Here is a 26,685-nt window from a genome sequence, read left to right on the forward strand (position 1 = left end):
TTTCATTTCTTCGAAAGAGGAAGTCATAAATTATGGGAAAAAATATGAAGCAACTGTAACCGAAAATTAAATGTAAATACGATATAACATTAAATATAATAAAGCAAACAGAAGTAATTGAACCAAATATTTGAATGGAAATATTTACCATTCAAATTTATTGTAATCAAACACATCTGAAAGATTTGCCAAACGATAATACATACTGAATCATTTCGCAGCATTTGATCTCACATCGACGAAAAGCTTTGACGCAAAAATTGTCCTGATAAGTAATCATCAGATCCGTGTCAACTCAATCTTCCTCGAGCCGTCTGACTTGATCATCTGATGGGTACGAACAAACGAGGGTCGAAATTGCGAGCAAGGCGAAAACCACCCTGCTCTCGACATATTAGGACATTCGGCTCGGGGCAGAATTTCGTGCCAGTTTTCCAACGCTTAAACCGCTTCTCGTTTTTTTTCTTCACTGGTATCAAGGTTTTAAAAAGGGACACTTTCGACAAAATAAAATACATATATGCAGTCAAATTATTTTCCAAATTCTAACGAATAATATTTTTATTATTCTGAGCATACACTATAATAATTTTCATTATTTAAATTTCTTCATAAATTATAACACAATAGTCGTGTTCCGTTAGTTCATATTTTTAGTGAAACAGATTGCGATCTTTTATGCGTTCATGAGTAATTTAGTTATGCAGAAAGCATAAAATGCACATAATATGCAAACATCTAAATACAAAATATCTAAAGTGAGGTACACGTTTTAATATCTAGAGGGAGAAACAAATTTCTATTTAAGTTTCTTTTCTTTAGTTGCATTTATGAAAATATGAATTTTCATAAATACCCGCTGTCTAGTAATAAAGTATAAATTCTCTGCATGAGAAATACTGAATTAAATTAAATTTGCTGTATGAAAAATATTGAATATAATTTCTTAGTCCGAATATTTTGCTGGTGCATGAATTTGTAAATAGTATTGCAGATGACAATTATGTTCATTTCAATTCTGCATAAATAGTTACCAAAAATAAAAATGAATAATATTATAGAATATAACAAAATTCTAGATATATGATAGTAAAACATAATGTATTCTTATAGCAGAATATTCATTATAACTACATGTATAGTGTTCTAAAGGAACTATACATTTATGAGAAATTGATTTTCTAGATTCCCAAATGTAATGGAATCACTTTAAATAACATTAAACTTTCACTAACTAAAATCTATTTTAATCGAATACCTGATATTACATTTCTATAAAAATATGAGATTAACTAAACTCTCCCCCGAGTACATTCAACATCTTGCGTCAAGTTTATTCCAAATCTAATTAAAATTCAGTGAATGTACAATTGACTACGGTATTCCAATTCATTCCATAAAGTTGAATAATTTTATTTTGCTAGACTTTACACCGAGTTATACCATTCGCACAGTAACAGTCAAAGTTTATGCAAATTCTACACGCGCAAGAAATATCAAACGACTTCTATATGTATATTTGCAGTAGTACATTAGATACCTATTCAAAGTAATAAGTAAATACAGAAATGAATGTAAGAGAATTTATTCAGATTACATTTACCTTAACAATTTTCAAATTAACGATTCTGAATGGAGCCTATTCTATGCAAATTATAGAAATACTTCCACAACCTAAGGGTCTCATCATTATGTAACATTATGACGTTATATTACGTGGAATAATTTCTTACGCAACCACTCAACTTTTTATCAATAATATGTTTCTTCTTCCAAAGTACAATTCATCCTAAATATAAAAAGAAAATAATAAAATTAATTGAATGTTGAGAATCAATAAGGTTCATAATAATTAGTGATAGTAACTTTCTCCAATTATTCAAGCATTTGAATATTATTAAATTGCATCATATCGCTGCGTATAACAGTGAATGAATTTTTTCGATTTGTAATTAGAGTGAGAAATTAGATAATATATTTTTCCTCTACTTGTGAACATGTTTTTAATCGTTTACGTTTGCATATATGTTTGTATTATTCAATAATTAATTAGTGTACTTTGGAAAACTTAAAAGAACTTTCTTTGTCAAGTTGTTACAAACCTTCATCATAAAATTCACATATTCACATAATTTAATTTTATACTGAATTATATAATCACTAGTATTTGGAAAAAGCAATACATTAATAACTCATTCTACATTAAAATATTAACACGTAGGTATTATATATATCTATATTATAATAACACTGGTTTAGTACTGATTATTATATAAATAACCAATGGGCACAGTATAGACAGCTGCGAATTAAAAACTAATATTCTACAGGGTGGTCTATTTAAATAGGGCCATCTAAATATCTTTTTCTAACTGTGATGGCACAACAAATATTTTACATGCAATTTAATTAATATGGATGGACTAATATACTGCTATGAATGTTTCTTTTTTTCGAAGTTTCAAATCAAATATCATCACAATTGGAATAGATACGTAGGTGGCATTATTTAAGTGGACCACCCTGTATAGAGTAGCCTGAATAATGAAAATTAAAATTTATACATATGGGAAGAAGTTTATAATTAATTAATTCTACAATTTTCGTGACTAGAGATCATTAAGTAACAATAAGTTTGAACTTATTAGGTATAAATACTTACAATTAGTAATACATATCTCTTTCATCATATTTAATATATACTCTGCATACGTATTAATATATAGTATAATATTTACATATGTATACTTTGTAAGATTTTGGCAGTGTATGTCGTGTACACTTCTTTCTTCTTGTAAGAGAAAAGAATTGTATCAACAAGACCTACAAATTGTTAAGAAAACTACTTGTTCTTGGTACAAAAAATAAATAATAGCTTTGAAATATAATATTAATCCTACTTTTATTATGTGTTTACAAGTTCATCAACATTAGCAATACGAATACGATGTATGTTTTTCTTCGTATTCAAATTGTTCTCGTTTTGGTTGAATGATAACTATTTAATAACAAATTAATCATTTGAATTAGAATTACATGTGAATTTACTTCCTATGCACGATACTCTATATTATAGTATTTGCGAATTAAGTTTTCAAGTCATTGCAAGAAGCACCGACATATAGGACACTGAAGCCTTCATAATCTACAAATATAGAGAACAATATTAATGATCCTCAAAAAAGACGTGTATCATTTTCAATACCGTAATCCAAAATATTATCGAATACTTCATATAATACTAATTATCTAATTACATAAAAAATGTAATTATAACATAAATCATAAATGTCTTACAGCTGTAAAACTTTCCAAAGAAAGGTTTGAAAATTTCCCAAAAGTAAATGGAAATCCTTTCTGAGATCTCACTATTAATAATATTAATAGTTTGCTTTCGTTGGGATGCAAGTCATACCAAAGCGTTTTGTAAGCTGTTTCACCGATCAGTTCACTCTGAAAGATGGTAGCAAGTACATAGCAATAAATTAGGAAGACACTTATAATAATTTTAATTTCACGAGTAATTTCTATCAGCAATTACGACAGTGGTTTGTATAAAAAAATCTATAAACGTTGAATTTATTGTTTATTTTGTGGTGCATTAGGTTACCTATATTGCAAAATAAATAATAAATTTCTTCTTTTTCTTAAATTTTTTAGATTTTTACTTTCATCACTCTTGTAGGTATTGATACATTTTATTCAAAGTGAATAAAAACGCATCGAAGTAGACAGAAAGAAGAAATTCATTATACAGGGTGTAGCAAGTATACATTGAGGAGCAGAAATAAAGGAAGAAAGTCTTAATACATTTTATTGTATCTCTCACGGTTTAACTTTGATAAAGATTTGAGGATCTGAGATCTATTTCCTACAAACATCTCGAATCTTCAAGGCTTTATGAAAGTTCAACCGTAGAAGATACAACAAAATGTATTAAGACCTTTTTGCTCCATTTGTGGTCCTCAATGCGTCTGTAATATTGCAGAATCCTATGATTGTTATTTTAACATGTACAGGATGGTTCACTTATGTAGGGCCACCTAAATATCTCTTTTTAGAATTATGGTGACATGAAAAATATTTTACATGCAATTTGAATGGTATAGAGGGACCAATATACTGCAAGGAATCTTTTTTTCTTCAAAGTCTCAAATAAAATATTCTTTATATCATCACAATTGGAATAGATATATAAGTGGCCTTATTTAACTGGACCACTCTGTAGACATAGTAACTTTAAGGCATTATTATTGCAAAATGAAGGCAGATCGGATGATATGTCATAGGACATTTTGTGTTCCATTTGAGCTCCTCTACCATCTCTTACAATATTTCAACATATACTTGTTACATCCTGTACACAAAAGCAACGTATCAAAATTGTAAATTTCAACGATATAATAAGTACTGAATTCTACAACCTTAATGTTGAGGTACTCTCCAGCGAAGCAAAATATGAATGCTTCAAAGGAACAAACAGTGTAGAACATAACGGATTTTATGAATACCGGAAGTCCGTTCTCGTTGCCAAGGGACTGCACGTAAAATCACATCTGTCTAAAATATAGCGTGCATAGGTGACATGTACGTATGCGTAAGAATTAATATGCTACTCACAACGACCATAAGAAATCCTAAGCAGCATGTAATTATGGTGTTGGATACAAGCTGACTAAGCGCTATGTACGTAAAAAGTTCTTCAGTTTTCTCTGTAAAGTTGATGATTTCTTGATGCCTGTTGATGAAGAATCGCAATTGTTTTTTACTTCCGTTAGCGATATTCGATAATGCCTGACACATTATGTCGACTTGACAGCCTATGTGAAGTATCTAAAAGTAATGTCATTATTGTACAATTCGAAAATGAGCTATATTCATAGTACATTAAATTATTGGTTGACAGAACATTATTTAATTATAATATTTGTAACATAATAGGTTGACTCATAAGTCAATAAGACTTTTCATAATTTACTTGCTTGATTAACAATGAGAAAGGAGTTATAGAATAATCAAATACTTGTAATAATGATAATTCATATGAAATGAATATCTAATTTTCATGTTTAAACGTATACAATTAGTTTACTACCTTCCCCGGTTAAGTGATCACAAGCGGGCCCAATTTTGATCAAATAACAAGGGAATTGCGAATTTTCAGGATAGACGTAGAAGGAAAAGCCCCATTAACCCGTTTATTAAATAAATAAAATAAAATAAATACTATTTGTAATGAGCTAAGTATCTCTCTTGCCCTTGTACAGTACCACTGACATCTTCTGAGCTCCTAACAGAATATTTCTCTACACAATTCTGTACAGGATAATCAAAAACAGTTGTTAGACATTTTTAAAGTTGATTTTATACGTCAAAATAAAACGAAAATGAGGAATAGTGAAATTCTATTCAAGACTTCGTTTCCATGATATTAATTGTTAGAAGAACGTCTAAAGGGCACGTGAAATGTGTCTGACTAGACTTACTCTACTGTCTTATTCTACTAACATTACTACGTCTGACCCAGCTAATTCTTGTCAGAAGTAGAATAATTCCGCGAGTCAGACACATTTCAGAAGCATTTTAAATGTATCTTTAACAACGACAGCTTGGAAATAAAACCTCAAACGAAATTTCGTCATTCTTGGTTTTCATTTCACTTTGGCTCATGAAATCACTCTTGAAAATTTCTGGTATCTGTTGTCGAACAGCCTGTGTAATTAACAACAACCGACCTGTTGTTCATTATTATTAAAATCATTGAATCGTTAATAATACATATTATCATTATCGTATCGGTATACTATAATATGAACGAACGTCGCACCATAGATTAGGTAATCAAAATTCTACATCCATAGTTAACCAAGTTCTCATTCATTTGACTACAAAATATGTATTAAGAGATGCTTCAAAAATAGAATTAAAAAATTAAAATTCACCTAAATAACATTCACTTATTAAAATCCCTAAAATTCTTTATTTATAATTAAGCTTGCCGTTAAATATTGCAACTAAATTATGTAATATTATTCCACATGAAGTAGAACTTATAGACCCATGAATTTTTTCAAAAACATATATCTTACATTCTACCAATTTACAAGAAAATATTGCGAACTCTAAATTTCCGATTTCGACACGTATTTTTATTGGTAAAAAGAAGATACATGTCGAATATTGTCGGCTACTCTACAATCCTGCCAGGTTTCATAAAAATCAGAGATTTACACTTCGTAATGTTTCTTTGTTAGTGATCTTTTAATACAGATGTATTCGCCTTCGATTAGCAGAAAAATATTCCCATTTTTTATTATGTACATTCAATTATTTAATCATTCGTAAAATATTCCAACTACTGTTCACGTAAACATAATTAATTATTTATACTCACCACCATCACAAGTAACCCACTAAAGATGCCAAATGTAGAGGCGCAGGTCGTTTGATGAAGGAATTGCATAGTTATCACGAGCTCATAAATTGGCGACACGGTAGTGTCAAAAGGAAAATCCATTTTAAGAAGAAGCTCTCTGGGCAATGAGTGATTAGTTGGTTGACATGCAAAACCGACTCCGTAAAGAACACCAGATAGTAAATAGACAAGTATGATTAAAGTCGTTATACGATAAGAAAGGCTTCCCGTTTTCGATATTATATTATTCGTATCCATAACAGCGTATTTCTTGCAGTCCTTCTCCATAGTCGATAAAATGTAGCGTAGCGCACTGCGAAACATTATTTTAAGCATTAATCCTTGTGAAACAGTAATTGTCTCCAAACATTTGGAATTACAGATCCCAATCAATTTGGAGTAATGGATTAAAGTCATACATTCACATTTAATTCTTGTATGGTGTTAGTACTATAACATAATGTGGCAGAGTCGTTAATGACATGAATGTTGATGTAACATTAAACCCTAATAAAAAAGGAAAAAAATGTGGTAGAGTCACACCATTGCACTATCAAAAATGATTAATATAATAGTAGTAAACAGAGAATTTTTTTGAAATAGTTCGACAATGATTATATGAATTGATCAGAATTTTCCAAAAACTGCAATGATTTATAGTGTCAAATAAATTATTTATACTGTTAATGATAACATATGCACACTATTAATGTAAAAAAGAATTCTTTAATCACAGAAAACTCTAACACTGATCTAGAATTATAAAATGTAATGTAAACTCATATCCAACATAAACGAAATTAATTTTCCTTTAACACAATTTTAAACACAGTTGACAGACAAATCAAGACAGCCTTTTAAGAATTACTGTTTAAACACTACATTTCAAGGCACAAAATTTTAACTTTGATACCTAGTGCACATCACAATATACACTGTGTCACTACTTGAATACGTGACTTAAAATATTAGAACTATGACTGCAATCGTGTACACACATTTTCTTTCTTCTTTTTTGCTTTTGAAAAATCAGGTCTAAAGAATTTAATACACAGTAAAAACAAAGCTGCAAAAATCAATTTACCTATGGTTCTTCCAAGCAACAATTAATTTGATAAATGTCAAACCAAATGCTGCCGTGAGGCTCAGAGTATCTATCATATCCTCAAGACTAACAGTCTTGAAGTACGATATGATATACTTGTACTGAAAGACTTGAAATAAAAGTGTGAACGTCACCCAAAATACTTTATGCACTCCTGGCCATGGCGTACCAGGCCAGATACCAACAAAATGAAGACCACATTTAACAGAATAACTAATTGTATTTCGTATCTCCTTTTCACGCATTTTTAATTTGTTCTATTTACAATTACAACTTCACTCTTTCACGAAATCGCATCAGGTGCCAACTCCCGTCTCAGATACAATCTTCAGCACTGCTTGATATTGCCATCAGTAATGCTTCGGCAACGTTCTATGACAGACTGAAAAGTTTGTAAAAATCACCGTCAAAACGCAAGCTTCTAGAGGAGGTCCCATGACAGCCATTATTTCTGCATACATCTATAATTCACGTGAATATTCTCCTGCGTTTCGCATAAATATTGCAGGCATTGTAATGGTCACGGGTTCCTCGAAAACGAAAAGACTCCTTGGGTGAGCGCTGGTGAAACTGTAGTATCACTTTTGTTGCAGTGATGACAGATTTCTATTAAAAATTCATGGCGAGCATAAGACACGCGAGCGCATATTAAATTGATTATATGGTGCCTCGGAGAAACTTCAGAAGTTTCGAAAGAATAAAAAGAAGTTTACAGAGAGGAAATTTTTCTGTGAAGTCTTCATAAGATGATACTCTACAGCAGTATAAAAAAATGTGGAAAGTTGCCTTCGTATTTTGATAGCTGAGAGAAGCTACAATTTTATATGAAAGTAATATACTTTGTTATCAATTTAATATATTTAAATTCTCAGATGTCGAAAGATGTGAATACAATTTTCATCTATTGTCTCAAACTTTATAATTGATAAAGAATTTGTTCGAATATACCTACATATATGTAGTGTACACTGAACAACGTACAAGTAGTTAAGGTTTTAAATTAAAGAAACGTAAAAGTAGGACATAAAAATATCTGACATCTAAAATTTGATGTAAGCGAAAAATCAGAAATTTAATTACAGGTAACATTTTATTTACACTTTGCCACATAATTTAACATTTAACAAACTAATTTTTTTATACCGATATTTGTAATTACACTAGATAATTAGTCACATTACATAATTTTAATCGTAGAGAATAATTTCTAATCTAAATCAATTTTCACACCACCTGGCCAAATTATAAATAGTGCTTTTACAACTCTAATATGTTAGTTTCATTTATTCTTCTTGCTGAAACATTTAAAAACTTACTTACACTTTAATCGAAATTATTGTCACATTATAATTGCTTGCCTGAATATCTGAAGATGTTCAAGGTCCCAATTAATCTTATACCATCCCTTGTTAATTATTTCAAGATTAATACATCGCGAGCAGTAATGAAATGTAGGAAGCAGAAGCCTTTAGCATCTAAAAATTTAAATAAATTTATAATGTTAAAAATATCGTATACAGAATGATTCAGTCGATCAATCACAAGGTTCGTTAGACGATGACAAAATCATTTCTTTCCACTAAATATTTATTTGTATGTGCTGTATTAATTTTTCTAAATTTTTTAGCTATTTTTATAGCATAATCATCACATCAACTTATCCGCAATTTCTTACTTAAAACTTTAGCACAATTCCATAGACTGGCAAGGAACAAGTGGTTTTCTAGGGGCCCACTGCATGACGCGCTGCTCTACGCAGGCGCGTACAGTTGACAAGAATAAACATATATTAACTAAATGAAAAATCATCGTTCTGTTCACTCATTATGCATCCCCAAGTTGATTAATCATTAATTCTGAATCATCCTGCTTAATAAATTGCTTGTAATTAACTTTTTTAATTAACTATTTTAACCATAAAATAAATCACTAAAATTATAAATACAAGTACAAGAGGGAACATTTGTTCTGAATAATGTACGAATAAGAAATAAGATATAATTAATAACTTAAAATAACAATTGAGTAATAATTTGATAATTGGTAATTGTTATTCTTACGCTGGCAAAGGTTTCCAAAGAAATATCTAAAAACTTCCCAGCTGTAAGTTTTACTGGTTTTTTAGATCGCATCAGCAGTAGCATCAAAATTCGACTATCTTGAGGTTCTAACTCGTACCAAGGTATATTATATGCAGCTTCATCGATGTTTATACTCTAGAAATAGAGTATTATGCTAGAACTGAATTTAAAAATGAACGAATTTTTTCTCATATTATCGTTGTTACCTTTAACGTTAAATATTCACTGGTGTAACAAAGTATAAAGGCTTCACAGTTCACACCAACGTAGTAAGGGAAGCATTTCGCTAATATTGTAGGCCCTTCTTCCGTCCCTATTGACTAAAATGTTTAAAATGGTTACAAAATGTTTAGAATCGGTGAACATCTTATTTAGAAGAGAGTGTATAAACTTAACTTACAGTGACGACGACGAAACCTAGACAACAGATAACTAAAGTATCTGCTAAGAACTGCACCAACGATATGTAGGTAAATAAATGTCTAATATCATTAGATAAATTAATAATCCGCTGATGCTTGGCGACCAAACATTTTAACTCCCTCTGTGTGTCTTTTTCGTTAATGCTTGAAAAATCTATGAACTTCTGGTATATTATATTAATTTGTCCACCTACGTGCAGCGCCTAAAAGTTTCAAGTTTTCCCTAATTTTTATGAAACATTTCATTTTTAAATTTTAATTTCCTATAAGTTATAACGTTCTTTTTTTTACTGTGTTCAACTACTGACAAGAGAAAATTCGAGGGTTAATTATACACCTCAGAATACAGAGTGCTCCACAACAAGTGTCAGAAATTTTAAACAATGTTTCTGTATGACAAAATAAAAGGAAAAGCAAGAATATCAAAATTGTGTTTAAAGCTTCGTTTCCAAGTTATTGAGAAAATGAATAGACGTGTAATGTGTCTGACTTAAGAACCCATTTTACTGATTTCGCTGCGTCTGTCTGACTAATGCACGCCAGCAGTAGAATAAGTCCCAAGTCAGACACTATTCTCGCGCCTTTTATGTGTATTTTTCTCAACTAATAACTCAGAAACGAAGTTTTAAAAGCAATTTCGCCATTCTCAAAATTTTCATCTTATTTTGGCATATAGAATCACTCCTTAAAATCTCTTTAAAATACCTCTTACTGAACCCCCTGTATAGTAAGACCTCGACTCATTTTCTTGACACGAGTGTCAAGTCTCATGCACCCTTTTGATAGCTGCTACTTCATATTATTCTCACTCGACTGCTATTAAATCATAGTGCAAGTCTCAATCGACGTTCTATTGTATTGTAATTATTGTTACATCGAATAACATTAGTCTTGAATAAAAGGAACTGCGAGTAACTGAGTCTCAGTTAATCGAGCTTTTGCTACAAGATGAAAATAAAAAATGATAAAAGGATGTTTGAGTCTTCGTTCATCAATCAAAAGCATTCTAAAAAAGATGGTGGTTTCTATCACACCTCATATAGCTAGAGTCAGATTCTACATTAATTATTGCTTTTCATGAGCTGATCCACCACAAACTTCACGTTGACAAATACCCTATCCGATTTATCAATTTTAGATGTATCTTAATCTTACTAATTTTGGAATATTATAATTAACAAACGAATACTCAACCTCAATTTAATTACTTTTTATTTTCAAACATAAAGTCACCCTTTAAATTTTGCCTTACCTGTAGTCGAAGAGTGTGTACAATTTAAACAAAAAATATCAAAGGAATTAAACATTAAATTATTCTCATTTTTCTAATCCTATTAAAAATAAGTATCCCCAAAATATACTTAACGAGTATACAGTTATAATTGCAATTATAAAAACTCACTAATGCCGCATATAACGCCATCAGCGTCGACGCTATAAATGTCACAGTAAACTCAAATGCAAATTGTATCATTATAAATATCTCATATAACGGAGAAATTGTAACTTGAAAAGGAAGGCTCATCTTAAGTAAGAATTTCTTCTCGTTCGAGGCCAATTCTTCGTCAGTGTCGTCCTTTATAAACAGTGCACTTATTAAATAGAAAACACAAGTCATCAAATAGGAGCCCACTAGAAAATTCGAAATACGGTTGGATAAAATGGCTTTGTCCAACATAACTTGTTTACACTGACTGGTTAGAGAATAGTTGTTCCAATCGTCGAGTATAATCGTCAGGATGTTGTGAAATACTCTATACAAAATTAATTTATATTTAAATCTTTATTATGCAGTAGATCGATACCTTGAGTTAATTGGAAAAGAAAAATTGGGGTAGTTTCTTGGAAAATTTATGTCATTTCTATGATTTTATCTATAATAAGTACTAACTGTAATCTCGCAACTCGTTGGTGATTTATTTTTGCTTGACAAAAGCGAAAAAAAAACGAGGAACTAATGATCGATTTGTATGTAATGAGAAAATTCTGTAATTTATTTATTAATTGACTTGGTAATAGCTTTTCACACTATACATTCGATACTGTTCTAAATAATATTTTTTGAAAGAATTTCTGATTTTTAAAACGCATATTCGTAACCCTTGTGAACTTTTCGAGTAAAATTAACCCAACTCAATGCTCAATTCTAATTTTGAATGTCTTTTTTGATAAGAATTCAATTCACATAAAATTCAGTAACTTGCAATAACAGTACTTAAGATATACGTACCTATTTCATGTATTTAATAATTCTTCGAACAGTGCACAAGGGTTAAAAAAAGCTTTTTAATAGAACTTCCATCTAAGAATTCTGATTCAAGGATACTGATGTAAAAGGCAACAAAATTTCACTAATTTTTAGTTTTTTCATTTAAATTAACTTCATCCCTAACATTCAGAAATTTATTTCTTTAACAAAAGAGAGAAAAGACAGCTTTCAAGTAATATCTTACCTGTAATTACACCAAATAATCATGAGCTTAAGGAATATAACAATATTTGATACGGTCAAACTCATAGCGTCCATCAAGACACGTAAATCTGCAGATTTCAAGGAAGAGATACAATACCACACCTGGCATATCACACACATTCCTAAAGTGACGAACCAAAAGACACGTCGTAAAACAGTATACGAAGATTTCGGCCAGATACCAATCAAGCGTAGGCTCAGTTCAATGGACTTGCTAATCGTACTTTTAAACATCGTCATTAATATAATTCTTCTAACAAATCGTTTCTACGTCTAAAGGAACTAATCAACGCTCTCAACTTTTTAATTTCGAAACCTTGAATGCAAAGAAGCAAACATCCCTTTACCTCTAAATCGACTATAAATCTTTGATCGAACAGTTTCTTATCCACTGAAACGTCTGCCCGAACGTCACTTAATTATTCAAAGCACTTTTAGAAATAAATTACAATTTCTTCTCTGTGCTCCTCGATCAATGCCCATTATCTATTGTGTATTATTATCTGATATTATATTCAGGCTGAGCATTTTCAATCGTAATAGAGACACAGTCGATGATTATATGTTTACCTTCTGTTTCTTTTTTTGTGTGCTGTTGCAACATAGAGCAGCAATGCGTTCGATCGAAAAGTGCAATAGCTACAGCACGCGTTCTCCTGCATTTAGTCACATTTCGTCGTTCGGATAACTTGTCTTATGTTGCATGGCAGTGCAAAAATGAGTGAACGAAATGTTTCGTATGAAACAGTGGATAGCATGTTTAGTGAAATGTGTTTGAAATAGATATGTTAGCGACAACCTATTTTAAAAGAGTTTAGAAGGCAGTCGAAGCTACTCCATATTTTGAGGGACTTAAAAGGAGGGCTCAGGATGTGTAGCTAAGAAAGAAGATGAATTAGGCTAAACAGTAAACAGTTTTGTCATCTAGCGACGGCTGGTATACGAAAATTAATCCTTTTAGTACCTCAAAGGCGATATATCAGTTTGGTGGATTTCCTGAGAAATGCTTTGGCCCGATATTTCAGCTTTCCATTTTTAATAGAATTCAAAAACCTGTGAAGACACCTTCATGTTAAAGGAAATTATGTTAAATTTGATAAATATCTTTAAAAACGCATATTTTCAAGATATTTCGGGCAGTACTTGGAAAACTTGTAAGGTACTAAAAGAGTTGATAACATCGAAAGGTCAAAACTATGGTCAAACATAAAAAAACAGTATGTCAGTATATGAACGATATAACGAAAGGATTTAGGACTTAGGCCCGATGGTTTTATGATAGGGCCTGACAGGGATGGTATGAAACTTGCTGTTCAGTGACGTCACGAGGTAGAAAGGGACCTTTTCGAATAGGGTGGGGATTGCACCACCAACCAGTGGTTGCTAAGAATCCCCATCTCATACGAAAAATACCCTCTCTACCTCGTGACGTCATTGATCAGCAGGTTTCATATCCCTGGAGCATGATGATAATAAAACAAGTCGATGGTTCTTGGATAAGTGGTATGCAAAAACATCTACCGACGCCATTCCTTCGTTAGACTTTGAAGTGAACGCTAGCAGCGTAGTGAAACGTGAAATAGCTTATTGTTAGTGTTGTTTAATTGTTACACTGGTGACTGCGATGGATCTTCCAGTTAGAGAGTGTCATGGGATTCTTTAGAGAAAAAGAGTGTTTGGGAAGGACAAGAGGCTTCATTTCTAAAGGATAAGAATATTGTTCCTGAAGGCGAACCCTAAATGTTCTAGAACTGTCGATTAAAAATGTTTTCTTAAAGAAGTAACAGGTATGTGTATACTAATCTAATAGGTATGTGTATATCTTTTATATGATAAATATATAGTACAGAATATTTAACTATCTTTTTGAGGCAACTTTCAAGGACGACATAGCTATAATAAAATAAAATAATGCATTACTTTAAATATTTTTTCAAATAATGTTATTTCAACTTTAATGTTCCCATACTGCATTCTATTTTCGACAAGTTCTGAGTTGGAAACTTTTGGCATCTCTAGTCGAGCAACTTATATAGGTATACATTTTACGATTTTAGCAGTTTAAAAGATATAAAATATGTAAAAGTATAAAATAAAAGATATAACAGATATAAAAGATATATTGTTGTTATTCCTAGATTCATTATACGTAAAACAGATTCATCAATAATAACAATACAAATCCACGTACAAAATATATTCTTGTACATATATTTTGTTTTCATGGATTAATAAATATTTAAGAACGATAAGTTGATTATTTGAATTAGGACTACATATAAATTTATTGACTTATTACAGTACGCTATAATTATAACATTTGCGACTCAGGTTTTTAAGTTACTGCCAGAAGCATCGACACGTAAGATGCCGATGCTTTCATGACCTATAAATAAAAAAGACAGAATTTAACAGGTTACTATTATATAAATTATAACATAATAATTGCATAAATATTATTCCGTCATATTACGTGAACCTAAAACTTAATTCATCATGGAATTTTGTATTAGTACATGATCTTAGAAAAAATTATATTGACGAAGCTGTAATATATTATATTTATAACTTATAAGTTATAAAATCAATGAAACATAAATTTTAAATATCTTACACTTGTAAAGCTTTCCAAAGAAAGCTGCGAAAATTTTCCAAAAGTAAGTGGTAAGCCTTTCTGAGACCTCAATAGTAAAAGCACTATAAGTCTACTTTCACTGGGACGTAAGTCATACCAAAGCATTTTGTAAGCTGTGAAACCGATCATTTCGCTCTGAAAATAGAAAGGAAATAATAAAATAATAAAATAGGATAATAATTGTAGTAAAATTGATATAACAGATATTAAGATAGTCTCAGATATCTTCCTGTAGCAATAGAGCTAGACACATTTCAAATAACATTATTTAAGATTTCATTTTAGACACTATTTTATATTATAATTATTTCGTTTTTACATAAACCCTAACGCTAACTTCATTCAATTTTACGTTTAAATTCTAATTTTCTAATATATTAAGTACATCTAGTTAAAAATAAAAAATAAAAACTGGTGTCATAAAATAATATTCTCAGTTTCTGGGACTTCATAATTAAAGTATCGGAAGATTCAGTTTTAGGCTGATTACTTAATGGGACATTTGATATGTTAAGTGTTTAGGTATTGGGACATTTATCTTAGTAATTGAAAGTTTATTAAGAAACTTATTGTGTCAAGTTGATTTACGATAATATAAAATGTTAAATATACATTAGACTCTCAGTAGTTGCATTTTATTAGCACACAGCAGGAATGGTAGTTTCGAATTAGTTAGAACTGAACAGGTTGAAACGTGATAGTGAGACAGAAAGCATTAAAGCCTTGCCATCACAATTAATCCTATTGCCTGATTGTTTATCTTGTCCATTGCATAGACATCAACGCTTGCCTTCATTTTCAGCCTTGTTTCATGCAACAAGTGAGTTCCTACTGCATATATGTAGATCATAAGGCAAACACTATCCACAATATGTGCATATGCGAACTTCTGGAAACATTTCTCACGTGCATAAATACGTGGTGTTCGACAACAGGTGTCAGAAATTTTGAAAGCTGATTCTACACGTCGAAATTGGTTGAAAATCAAGGATCATGAAATTGAGTTTGGGACTTCATTGTAAAGTTATTAATTGCGGCAAAAGCGTATGAAGTTCGCGTGAGATGTGTCTGACTTGAGATTTGTTCTATTGCTGGCGTGCAGTAATCAGGTCAAACATTGTGACGTCAGTGGAATAAGTCCCAAGTCAGACACATTTCACACGTATTTTATGCATTTTCTCCACAGTTAATAACTTGAAAATGAAGCTTGAAACTTTAGAGAAAAGAAAGATATAAAGAGAACATTTTCTTGTTTCGACCTATCTTTTCTTCTAAAAATAATTTGTGCAAAATCAGACACATTTCTCGTTCATTTAAGACATTTTTAACGATAAATAGCTCTGAAACAAAGCTTCAAGCGATAATTTTGTTATTTTTTAATTTCTCCTTATTTTAGCTTATAAAATTATCCCTTAAATTTCTAACACTCGTCGACCATCCTGCATAAAGAAGCAGCCATGTTCAACAATCACCTCCAATCGACAGCCACCGACCAAATTTTAAATGTAGAAACGACAAGTTCAAGATAGTAATTATACCTGACAAATAATAATGTTACTTGCAAATTATCTACTGTGAGTTATTTCTTAGATATAATTATTGTATTGAACCTGTACTTCCTATGTTTGAAAGGTCAGTGGCTGACGATCGATGGTGCTGGTTGAGCGTGACTGATCTCTATCAACCAAAACACGACTATACTAAATTAATTCAGGATATAGTTGATCTAGCAGTGAGCCTATGGTGAAGGGGTGTTGTATTTGACAGAGTTTGCGCAGTAGAGATCAATTACTTTATATCATGTCATTTGACAACCTTTATGGTGAGATATTCCCCAGCGAAGCAAAATATGAATACCTCGACGCAAATACTGACGTAAAATATAATAGATCTGATGATGATGGCAACTCCGTCCTCTTTGCCAACTGACTGCAACATAAAATCAGATTTGTGTGAAACACAATACGCGCAAGTGACGTGTATGTACAGTATCTGAATGTGAGAAAGGTATTCGTACACCATACGTGTGTTACTTTAAGTGACAGCAGGTTTGTTTAAATACTGTTAGTGTAATAAAGAAACACACGTATGTTGTGTGTGAATAACCTTTTGTTGATTATAGATATGTAAGAATTAGTACTCACAGTCACCATTAGAAATCCTAAACAGCATGTAATTATAGTGTTCGATACCAGCTGACTAAGCGCTACATACGTGAAAATTTCTTCAATTTTCTGTGTAAATAAGATGATTTCTTGATGCCTGATAATGAAGAATCGTAACCGGTTTTTACTTTTATTAGAGATATCCAATAATGCCTTACACATTATATCAACTTGACATCCTACATGAAGTATCTAAAAGCAATAACGCAATTGCTGTAAAACTCGAGAAACGAGCTATATATTTAACTACAGTACAATGAGACCTTAATAACAAGATTTTACAATAGACATTTTCAAAAGAGAACATGTTCAAGTGAAACTCTTTCATAAACTAAGTACAAGCAATCCCATATCAGCTATTTAATTACTGCTATATGTCCAGTTCTACTATTTCGTAATTTACGTTTATAATATATAAATTAATAGAGTGGTAAAAAGAAAATACACTGATGCTCGCTTTAGTGCCCCACATTTTGCCCACGTTATTGTCCATCGCTAAGACCAGTAATTCTTGGAACGGAGGTCTCAACGTGAGCTTCGAGTTCCATATCAGAGAAAAATAAAGTCTGAATAGCTGAATTGAAGTACAGTACAAGTCCAAAATTAGTAATTTTCAAATAATCCCAAAACTGTGTCTAGATTCCAGAACCAAAGTATATTAATTCATTCAGAAAAGTGGACTTAATACACTATCTTTAGAATCCAGATATCTAAAATGTCCCGAATTACACGTTGGAATTAAATATCTCAAAATATGGTTTTTGGATTTGTACTGTTCTTCAACTCACCGATGCATGTTTTCACGAGTCAATTTTAAATTCAATTTGATCTCGCGTACACTTGTTCTTTTTGCTACTCTTAGGCGAATATTCAGAAGGTATCTAGTTTCTGCCAAGATAACCATCTAGATATGGCCGCGGACTGCAACATTGCTGTCTGTACGTAGTAAAAAAGTAACATTTTGTGCGATGTAGATACAACTTAAAAATTAATTTTAAAACATTACAAAGCACAGAGAAGGAGTTTTTCTTATTAGAATGCTAAGAAACGTATATGTAGGTCTAAGAATTTGTCATCTAGGAAAATCAGTAAATTATAATACAGTAGAAAAGCAAAGCAAAAACGCATAATCGTGTAGGTAAAAAATCGCATACATATTCAACAATAGGAAAAGAATATTTTGATGATTATTAATTTGAAATTAAATTTAGAATTACAGCAATTACACGCCATAAGTTTGTCTCTGTCTCTACTATTTCATGGAATTACGGTCCCATTTTACTTTAGTCTATCTTGTTACAAAGAGCATGTTGTATTGCATTAATTGCATTCATTCATTCTCCGAACACATTCAGTGCTATTAACGAGTTTCGAGATTATAAAAATTGTAAATAATACAAAATTAATAAACTGTTTTGAATTAATTTTTGAGATAATTTGACTTCGTAGATATTCTAATCTAACTTGAGTCCTAAAATATTTAAATCTAACTTGATTTCGAAGGCTGTCCAAATGTTTGCACAAACATACTGAATTATTTACTCTTACCACCATTAAAAGCAACGCACTGAAGATACCAAACGTAGAAGCGACCAGCAGCTGATGAACAAATTGAGTAGTCGTCACGAGTTCGTACATAGGCGTCGCGGTCACCTCAAAAGGCAAATCCATTTTGATGAGAAGCTCTCTGGGCGTTGAGTGATTAGTTGGTTTATACATGAAACCAATTCCGTAAAAAACAACAGACAATGGGTAGACAAGAAAAACCATGGTCGTTAAGCGATAAGAAAGATACCCGGCCTTCGACATGACATTAGTTTTATCAGTTATAGCATACTTCCAACAGTCTTCCTGCATGGTTGTTAAAAGATATCGAAGCGCGCTGCAAAAGAGTATTTCAAGTATTAATCCTTTTGAAGTAATAATTACATTTCTAGTTATTTAAAACAAAATTTTTTACTAATTCTGCAATACATTAAATTTGGACATGTTATCCTTCATCACGTGTGAAATCTGTCTGACTGGTGACTTATTCTACTGACTCCGCTGTGCTTGGCTTGACTACTGGACGCTGACAGTAGAATAAGTCCTGAATCAGACATATTTGAGGTAACAATTAATAACACTGAAACGAAACTCCAAACACAGTTTCATCAGTCTTAATTAACGTCCTATTTTGACGTGTAGAACCAATCCCAGGAATTTGTGATATCTGTTGTTGTCGAACACCCTGTATACAATTAATACAAAAAAGCTTCTTCCGTTACAAAAAGCACGAACAGTTATTTAAAACATTGTCTTCGTACAAGCAAGGTTAATTTATTTCTAATAGAATCTTAAATATACTAAACTTTTTTGCTCGGTAAGAAGACTAATAAAGACAGCTTTTTTATTTAAAACTGTCGAGCGCAACATTTTAGCTATTTGACTGATTTCTCTATATCTGACTGTCTTAATCTAGTGATTTCTCTGTGTCTGGCTTAAGCCTTATTCTACTGATTTCTCTGTGTCTGGCTTAAGCCTTGTTCTACTAATTTCTTTGTCTCTAGTTTGGGACTTATTCTACTGGGTTTACTATTCCTGACATCGAACTTATTCTACTGGTTTTACTATGTCTGACTTGGGTCTTATTCTACTAATTTTCCTATGTCTGGCCAGGCTTTGAATTTGAGGCGTTTTAATCCATTACTGATCTTAGAACTTTCTCCAAATACATATGGTGTCCTAATACTTTTGGACGGGGGTGTATATCCACATGAATTTTTTTCATTTTCTACATAAGTAGAAAATATCCTCCAAAAATGTCACACATGTTTGAAAACACTCTATATTATCAAATTTTATTACGTGGCTTTACATAGCTAAATAAAAACAATAATAAAGACGTATCATGTATATCAATAGTTGAGAGTTAAGAATCACTGTTTGAAAACGACGTTTCAACATACAAACTACGTACAAAATTTTTAGCAACTCTTTGTAATACACAGGAAAAATGAAATTCTGAAAAGTAACTTACCTATGTTTTTTCCAAACAGTAATTAATTTGATAGACGTCAAACTGAACGCTGCTGCAAGGCTCAAAGTGTCTATTAGGTCCGGAAGACTAGTAGTTCTGATGTTCCGTATGATGTATTTGTACTGAAAAATGTGAAATAGACCCATGGTCGTCACCCATATGAATTTTCGTAGCGATGGCCATGGTGTCCCAGGCCAGATACCAACAAAATGTAGACCACACTTAACAGTGTAGCTGACTGTAGTCCACGATTTCGTTTCCCGTGACATTACTTTCTTATCCGCCGCCAGTCCACTTTTCAGTTATTAAAACCTACAGGACTGCCTGCTGCTATGATATCAGTGGTGCTTTCGCAACGTCCTAAGGCCGACTAGGAAGTTCATGAAAATTATTGAGAAAACAAAAGTTTGTAGGGGTAGCCCCACGACAGACATACGTGTTGCATTCATCTATAATTCGAGTAAATATTCGTGCATGACTGGCATAAATATTGCAAACGCACAATCATCGTAATGGTGACGGTCTTTCTGAAGATAGACATAATTCTTGCAGTATGGCTAACTCTGTTGCAGTGATGACAAATTTCCATTAAAAATCCATGACAAGCATGAGACACGAAGGCGCATTGTAAATTGATGGCCTCGCGTCTGGATGAAACTTCCAAAGTTTCGAAGGAATAGGAAAAGCTTAGAAAAGAAAGTGTATAGAATCTTCGTGAAACCAGAATTTACTGCAGTGTAAAAATACTTGTGACTTTCTTCCGTGATTTGACGTTCTGACTGAAGAGGTTACAATTTTTTGGAGAAAGGTGGTCATGAAACTCGTGTGCTCAATGGCTGGAATTTATAAGTGAACGTAAAGAGTGTGGATATTCTTCTAAAGCTTGTAAGTACTGTTTTTATCAAATGTTTTAAAGCTTTGGAGGTAATTTGACATTTGTTGGAATATATATTTACTGTACACAGTGTTCCACAATAGGTGTTAGAAATTTTGAAAAGTGATTCTACATATCAAAATACGACGAAATTGAAGAATAATGAAACTGCATTTGACGCTTCGTTTTAGAGTTACAAACTAATGACTGAGAAAAGGGGGGCTTATTCTACTGATTTCGCTGTATCTAACGTGGAACTTATTCTACTGATTTTGCTCTGTTTGACTTGGCTGGTGTGCAAGGACAGTACAATAAGGCCCAAGTCGAAACACATTTCATACGAATATTAGGCATTTTCTCAACAATTAATAACTCTGAAACAAAACATTAAACGCAATTTTATCTATCTTCATTTTTGTCTTATTCTGCCACGCAGAATCACCCTTTAAAATTTCTAACACCTGTCATCGAACACCTTGTATCTTTGAGAAATTAAATATTTATCAATGCTTTGTTTTATCGTTAGAGAACTAAATTTGTAAATCCAATGATATTTTAATAGATTTAACAACAAATTCTCAAAACTAATCTGCTCTAAATACTGTTAAATTAAAATTAATTTTATCATAACTATGTACGTGTAACTGCTTACAAATTAGCTTCACTCGAGACGATATTGTATGAATACGTCTTTAGTAATGCTTATGTAACTGAACAACAGTATCGACTAAAAATTTAATAAAAATTTAAATTAAATTAGGAGGAGTTATTTATAAAATTAATACACTGTTAATAAATTCTTAGACTGCAGAAAATATAATTAATAGAATCAGTGTGGCAAACCACTCTTACAATCAGAAACCCACCTTTTATACTATAATATAAACTCGTTATTGGTAACAAGAGATGAACTTATAACGAATGGATTTAGATATTGCAGTAGCTATGTTATTCGAACTCGAGGGCAGCATATTCTTTTAGATTTTTATTTGCTCACATCACATGGAAACTTCGTGTATGTACATAGCCCGTTTGTAATTTTTAACTTGTAGTAATATTCCAACCTTTACCTATCTCTATTCCTTGTGGAAAATACTTCCATCTCCATGACTAGTACATCGCATATAACACTGACATGTAAGATACAGATGCTTTCAACATCTATAAAAAAGAAATGTTAGTTTAATCTTATTTTGTACATTGAATTATATCATTTATAAATGATAATATGTTATAAATATAATATATCATATGAAATTATACACATGTTCAGTGCTGTCTCCAAATATGGTCTGCTGTCTCTGTATTCAATGTATAATCACGATCGATCTTGAAGCTCGACCATATTTTGAGACAAAAATGTATGCTATATTATCTAGTCTAAATAAAACTCTATTTCCCAATATAATATAATGCTACTACCATATGCAAGAATAAATATATAAATTAATTCTAATTTATTTAAATTCTATCTCGACTTTTACCAATTATTCTAAAACATAATTTCCAGGGTACTACTGTATCTAAATAATTTCTTATCTCAACATATGAAACTAATTATTTTGTTATTTAACTTTGTTAATATTTTTAAGGGATATTTCCACTTATGTCAGTATCAATGAATTTAAATGAAACACCTTGTATACGTATGACAGGAGGCATTATAAATGTTTTAGTAACATTTAATAAGTGGCTCGAAAAATTATAGAATTGCTGCCAAACACTATCACTTATGTCTTTGGCAATATCACATTATTGAAATTGGACGACCAGGTTGAATAGACCTCGGAAATGTGTCCTTGTTAGAAACTCATTGAACCGTGAGCCTCTAGCAAGGAGGCATTGTATTCTGTGTATTCCCTATTCGAGTCATTTATGCATAACAATAGTTAATCTTACATTAGCGAAACTTTCTAAAGATAAGTCCCCAAATTTCCCAGTTGTGACTGTCAATCGTTTTTGAGATCTCACCATAAGAAGAAGTATGGCACGAGTTTCGGTAGGCTCGAAGTAGTACCAAAGCGAATCGTATGCAGCAAAGTTAATCGATGTGGTCTGAAAACGAGTAACAAATAATTATAACTATAATTATCAGATATTTTTGTTATTGTAATTGTTGTACCACTCTATGATAGTATTTCTACTATTAGTTTCTAGGTTCATATACTAACCTTATTGGTGAGATATTCTCCAGCGAAAGAAAAAATAAATGCCTCTAACGTAATAGCAATATAAAAGAAGCATATTTTTAACATGATCTTAAAGTTTTGATCCGTATTAAACGACTAAAGCAAGATATAAAGTAAGAAATATTTGTTGAATTGGTATTATTATTATAAGTTTCCTTTACCAGTATTTTCTTGCTGTAAGTTCGTACTTGTTATTTCTGTAATTTCTTAGAATAATTCAAAGTAGACAAATTTGGCTTTTATGCTGTTGCACTTTAATAATTATGAAACAATAAAGAGTGCACCTATAACAGCGAACTCTATAAGGATAACAATTTTTACGACACGAATTTATGGCAAGAAAATGCTGTATTAACTTATACCGATATAATTGTTTAAATCACCTTTTGCTAAGTAAAATTAATATAACTGAATAATGTAATGATAATATAAATGATAATATAATATAAATAAAGAAGAATGTCTAATATTAACAACGAAAATTAATCTATATAAAAAATTTATAAATGTTACTTACAACTATTATTACAAATCCTATAGAACAAATAATGATCGTGTTGCATAGGAATTGCATCAAAGCAATGTCAGTGAAAAGATTTTCAATATCTTCTGAGAAGATAATAATTCTATAATGTTTATTAATTAAACGTTTTAGAATACTTTTCAACAATCCACGACTTCCTTTCTTGGTAATCATGTTTGCTAGAACATGCTCTATTATTTCCACCTGGCCTCCGACATGAAATACCTAAATATCATTACAAAACATAAAATACCAGCGTTTTTAAGCGTAAAGTACATATTAACGCAATTTTAATACAGTTTTTTCTCGTTATAAAATAAATCCATCATTCTAGCTCTTACTCCTTACAATTCGACTTATTTTATTCTTTTTCATAGAGGGGTAAGAAAGAGGACACGCAGCAGTGGCGAGCCATTAATTTCGATCCTTCTTAGTCCCTAACTTTAGCAAAGAAGGACAAAGTACAATAAATTTTCATTATATGTTCGCTAGATTTTATTCGTTACATTATCATCCCAGCCACTTGGAATAAAGAAAGAGAGAGTGTTCGCCTTGAAGCTTGACTCTATAGCAGCGCTGTCCAAGTGATGGTTCACTCGCCCTGTGGACTTTCCCACTGCGTTTCTGTCGTCAGAGAAACTACGCTATAAAGGCTAATATGATATGATAGTGTCTCTTTTGTCAAGAAAGCTCAAACACTATGAATGATATATGTATCAGTGGACTGAAGAAACTATTGGAAGGGGAAGTATAGCGAGGAGTTCCCTCAATGAATAGTGTTGCTCTATAGCAGCGCTGTCCAGGACTCCTCACTTGCCTGCTTCCCCTTCCAACCTTTCTGTTGTTCCACCAACACATACATCATTCGTAGTGTTTGAGCTTTCTTATAAACAGGGACACTAACATATCATGTCAGCCTGTTCAGCATTAATTTCCTTGACATTGGAATTGGGAGTGGGAGAGTCCACAGAGCTCCGCGAGCCCTCGCTTGAATAGCACTGCTCTATAGTCTGTAGCTGAACTGTCCAGCCTAGGGTCCATCATACGTCTACTTCCCCTTCCAATGACTACTGTCCCCACAGCGATTCTATGTTGTTATGGAGATACACGACGCTAAAGAGGTGGTCATGGCAAGCTGTATAGTGTGTCTATTGTTCTCCATGACGATGTGAATGAGTGGGGAAATCATCGAGGGCACACGTGCCCTGGTTTGGACAGCTCTAGTGTATAGGCTGGTTCAGGTTAGTCAGGTTACTTGGATTCAAGTGACTTGAATACAACTAATTTTGGACAACTTGACCAATGTGAATCTGTTAAGGTAAATGTCTCAATCACTGACTTTCAAGCAAGTTCAACTTGCTCAGTACGCGATATATGTTCCTGACTGGTCCCAAGCAATGAACATATAACGAGAATTTACTGTAGGTAGAATAAAGTACACGATTCAAAAAGTGCTCAAGACTGGTTTCGAGATATTATCATTTTTGGGGACTAAAACTCGTTTTCAATAAAATGAATACAAGCCTCCAAAATTGCTAATTAAGAGACTAACGTGATAATGAAAAGACTAAAGCTATTTTGTGAATAAAATTAGAAAAAGAATAGAAATCAGCAAAGGAAGTAAATAGTAAATTAGTAACAGTGATTCGAAAAAAATAATTTTCTCTTTTTCAATGAGACGATTCTAATTAATCTTAAAAAAGGTTTACGAATTTTGAATATATAACGTCTAAACAATATTTTTTTATGTAGATATATTGTACGTGAACTTTTTGCTTTTCTTATAAAGTCGTTAAAATTATTTTATAACAAGCTAATAACTAAATTAACATGTTTTCTTTACTTTGTATACTTACCAATATAAGGAAAAAGGAATTCAGTAAAGCAATAGCAAACGCAACACTTGACAATTGAAACAGTTGTCCAAGAAACAGACATTGATATATCGGAGTTTCGAAGCTTTCAATTGGAATTTTCATTTTAAGTAATAATTCCGGAGACTTCGGATCGATTTCGTCTTTATCAAGTTCGTAAACTATCTCGATAAATACACCACTGTACACAACTACGGCAATCACATATACACCCAGAATGAGATTTGACCAAAGATTTGAAAGCTTGGCTTTGTTTGTCATAGTCTCTATATTGAATTTAATACTGGAAGAATTAGCCCAATCAGTCTCCATTTCGGTTAACATATTAATCACTAACCTGTAAAATATTAAATTACATGTAACAAAGAGATTAGTATGTGTTTACCAAGGTTTTGCAAAGTACCTTTTCTTATCCTTTAATAAAGATAGTCCTGTTCTCATAGTTCAAATTGTGGCAAAATATGGGAAATTTCCTTCATTTTTATTTCTATTGATATAAACTGTTATAAATAAATGATTTCAAGGAAGGACACATTAAACCAGAGCTCACACTAATTATTTTGTTAAGTAAAATAGTGAAATAGGTACAGTAGAATCTTGATTGTTGCAATAAAATGAAGCTAACAATGCATACACTTATCGAGGTACACACAATTATTGAGGTAATGTTCAAACCAATCTAATGCTTCCAAATCGGAATCTACACTGCTAGTTTTATTAATAACCTACTAACATAACTTAATAGAATGTAATGAATAAGAGTTGTGCGAAAGTATCGAAATATTCTTACATTATTGTTAAGATCATTTTGCACATGTCGTACCCGCGCCAGAACTTGTGACAAATGACCAAAAAAGAATAAAGAATTTTCAATCTTCACTTTATTGCGTGGAATATCTCCTAATATATA

The 26,685-nt window shown here is 31.7% G+C and overlaps 3 protein-coding genes across 3 annotated transcripts; all 3 read right to left on the bottom strand.

The window, feature by feature from the left end:
- Nucleotides 1-3,094: 3,094 nt before the first annotated feature.
- Nucleotides 3,095-12,736, bottom strand: LOC143180057 (uncharacterized). Its single transcript, XM_076379583.1, has 12 exons — nucleotides 12,477-12,736; nucleotides 11,426-11,777; nucleotides 10,002-10,226; nucleotides 9,808-9,921; nucleotides 9,581-9,736; nucleotides 7,925-7,981; nucleotides 7,500-7,777; nucleotides 6,395-6,728; nucleotides 4,621-4,833; nucleotides 4,425-4,538; nucleotides 3,298-3,453; nucleotides 3,095-3,145 (listed from the first exon to the last, which is right to left on the bottom strand). The coding sequence occupies exons 1-12, from the start codon at nucleotides 12,734-12,736 to the stop codon at nucleotides 3,095-3,097; spliced, it is 2,310 nt and encodes a 769-aa protein (XP_076235698.1).
- Nucleotides 12,737-14,831: 2,095 nt separating this feature from the next.
- Nucleotides 14,832-26,087, bottom strand: LOC143180058 (uncharacterized). The gene is made up of 8 exons (XM_076379584.1): nucleotides 25,758-26,087; nucleotides 20,316-20,437; nucleotides 18,845-19,178; nucleotides 17,742-17,870; nucleotides 17,276-17,488; nucleotides 16,947-17,060; nucleotides 15,111-15,266; nucleotides 14,832-14,882 (listed from the first exon to the last, which is right to left on the bottom strand). The coding sequence occupies exons 1-8, from the start codon at nucleotides 26,085-26,087 to the stop codon at nucleotides 14,832-14,834; spliced, it is 1,449 nt and encodes a 482-aa protein (XP_076235699.1).
- On the bottom strand, nucleotides 22,300-24,033 carry LOC143180228 (odorant receptor 47a-like). Its single transcript, XM_076379808.1, has 4 exons — nucleotides 23,896-24,033; nucleotides 23,361-23,474; nucleotides 23,089-23,244; nucleotides 22,300-22,350 (listed from the first exon to the last, which is right to left on the bottom strand). The coding sequence occupies exons 1-4, from the start codon at nucleotides 23,950-23,952 to the stop codon at nucleotides 22,300-22,302; spliced, it is 378 nt and encodes a 125-aa protein (XP_076235923.1). The 5' UTR covers nucleotides 23,953-24,033.
- Nucleotides 26,088-26,685: the final 598 nt, after the last annotated feature.

The sequence above is a fragment of the Calliopsis andreniformis genome, chromosome 6, assembly GCF_051401765.1.
Source record: "Calliopsis andreniformis isolate RMS-2024a chromosome 6, iyCalAndr_principal, whole genome shotgun sequence".
NCBI classification, from domain to species: domain Eukaryota; kingdom Metazoa; phylum Arthropoda; class Insecta; order Hymenoptera; family Andrenidae; genus Calliopsis; species Calliopsis andreniformis.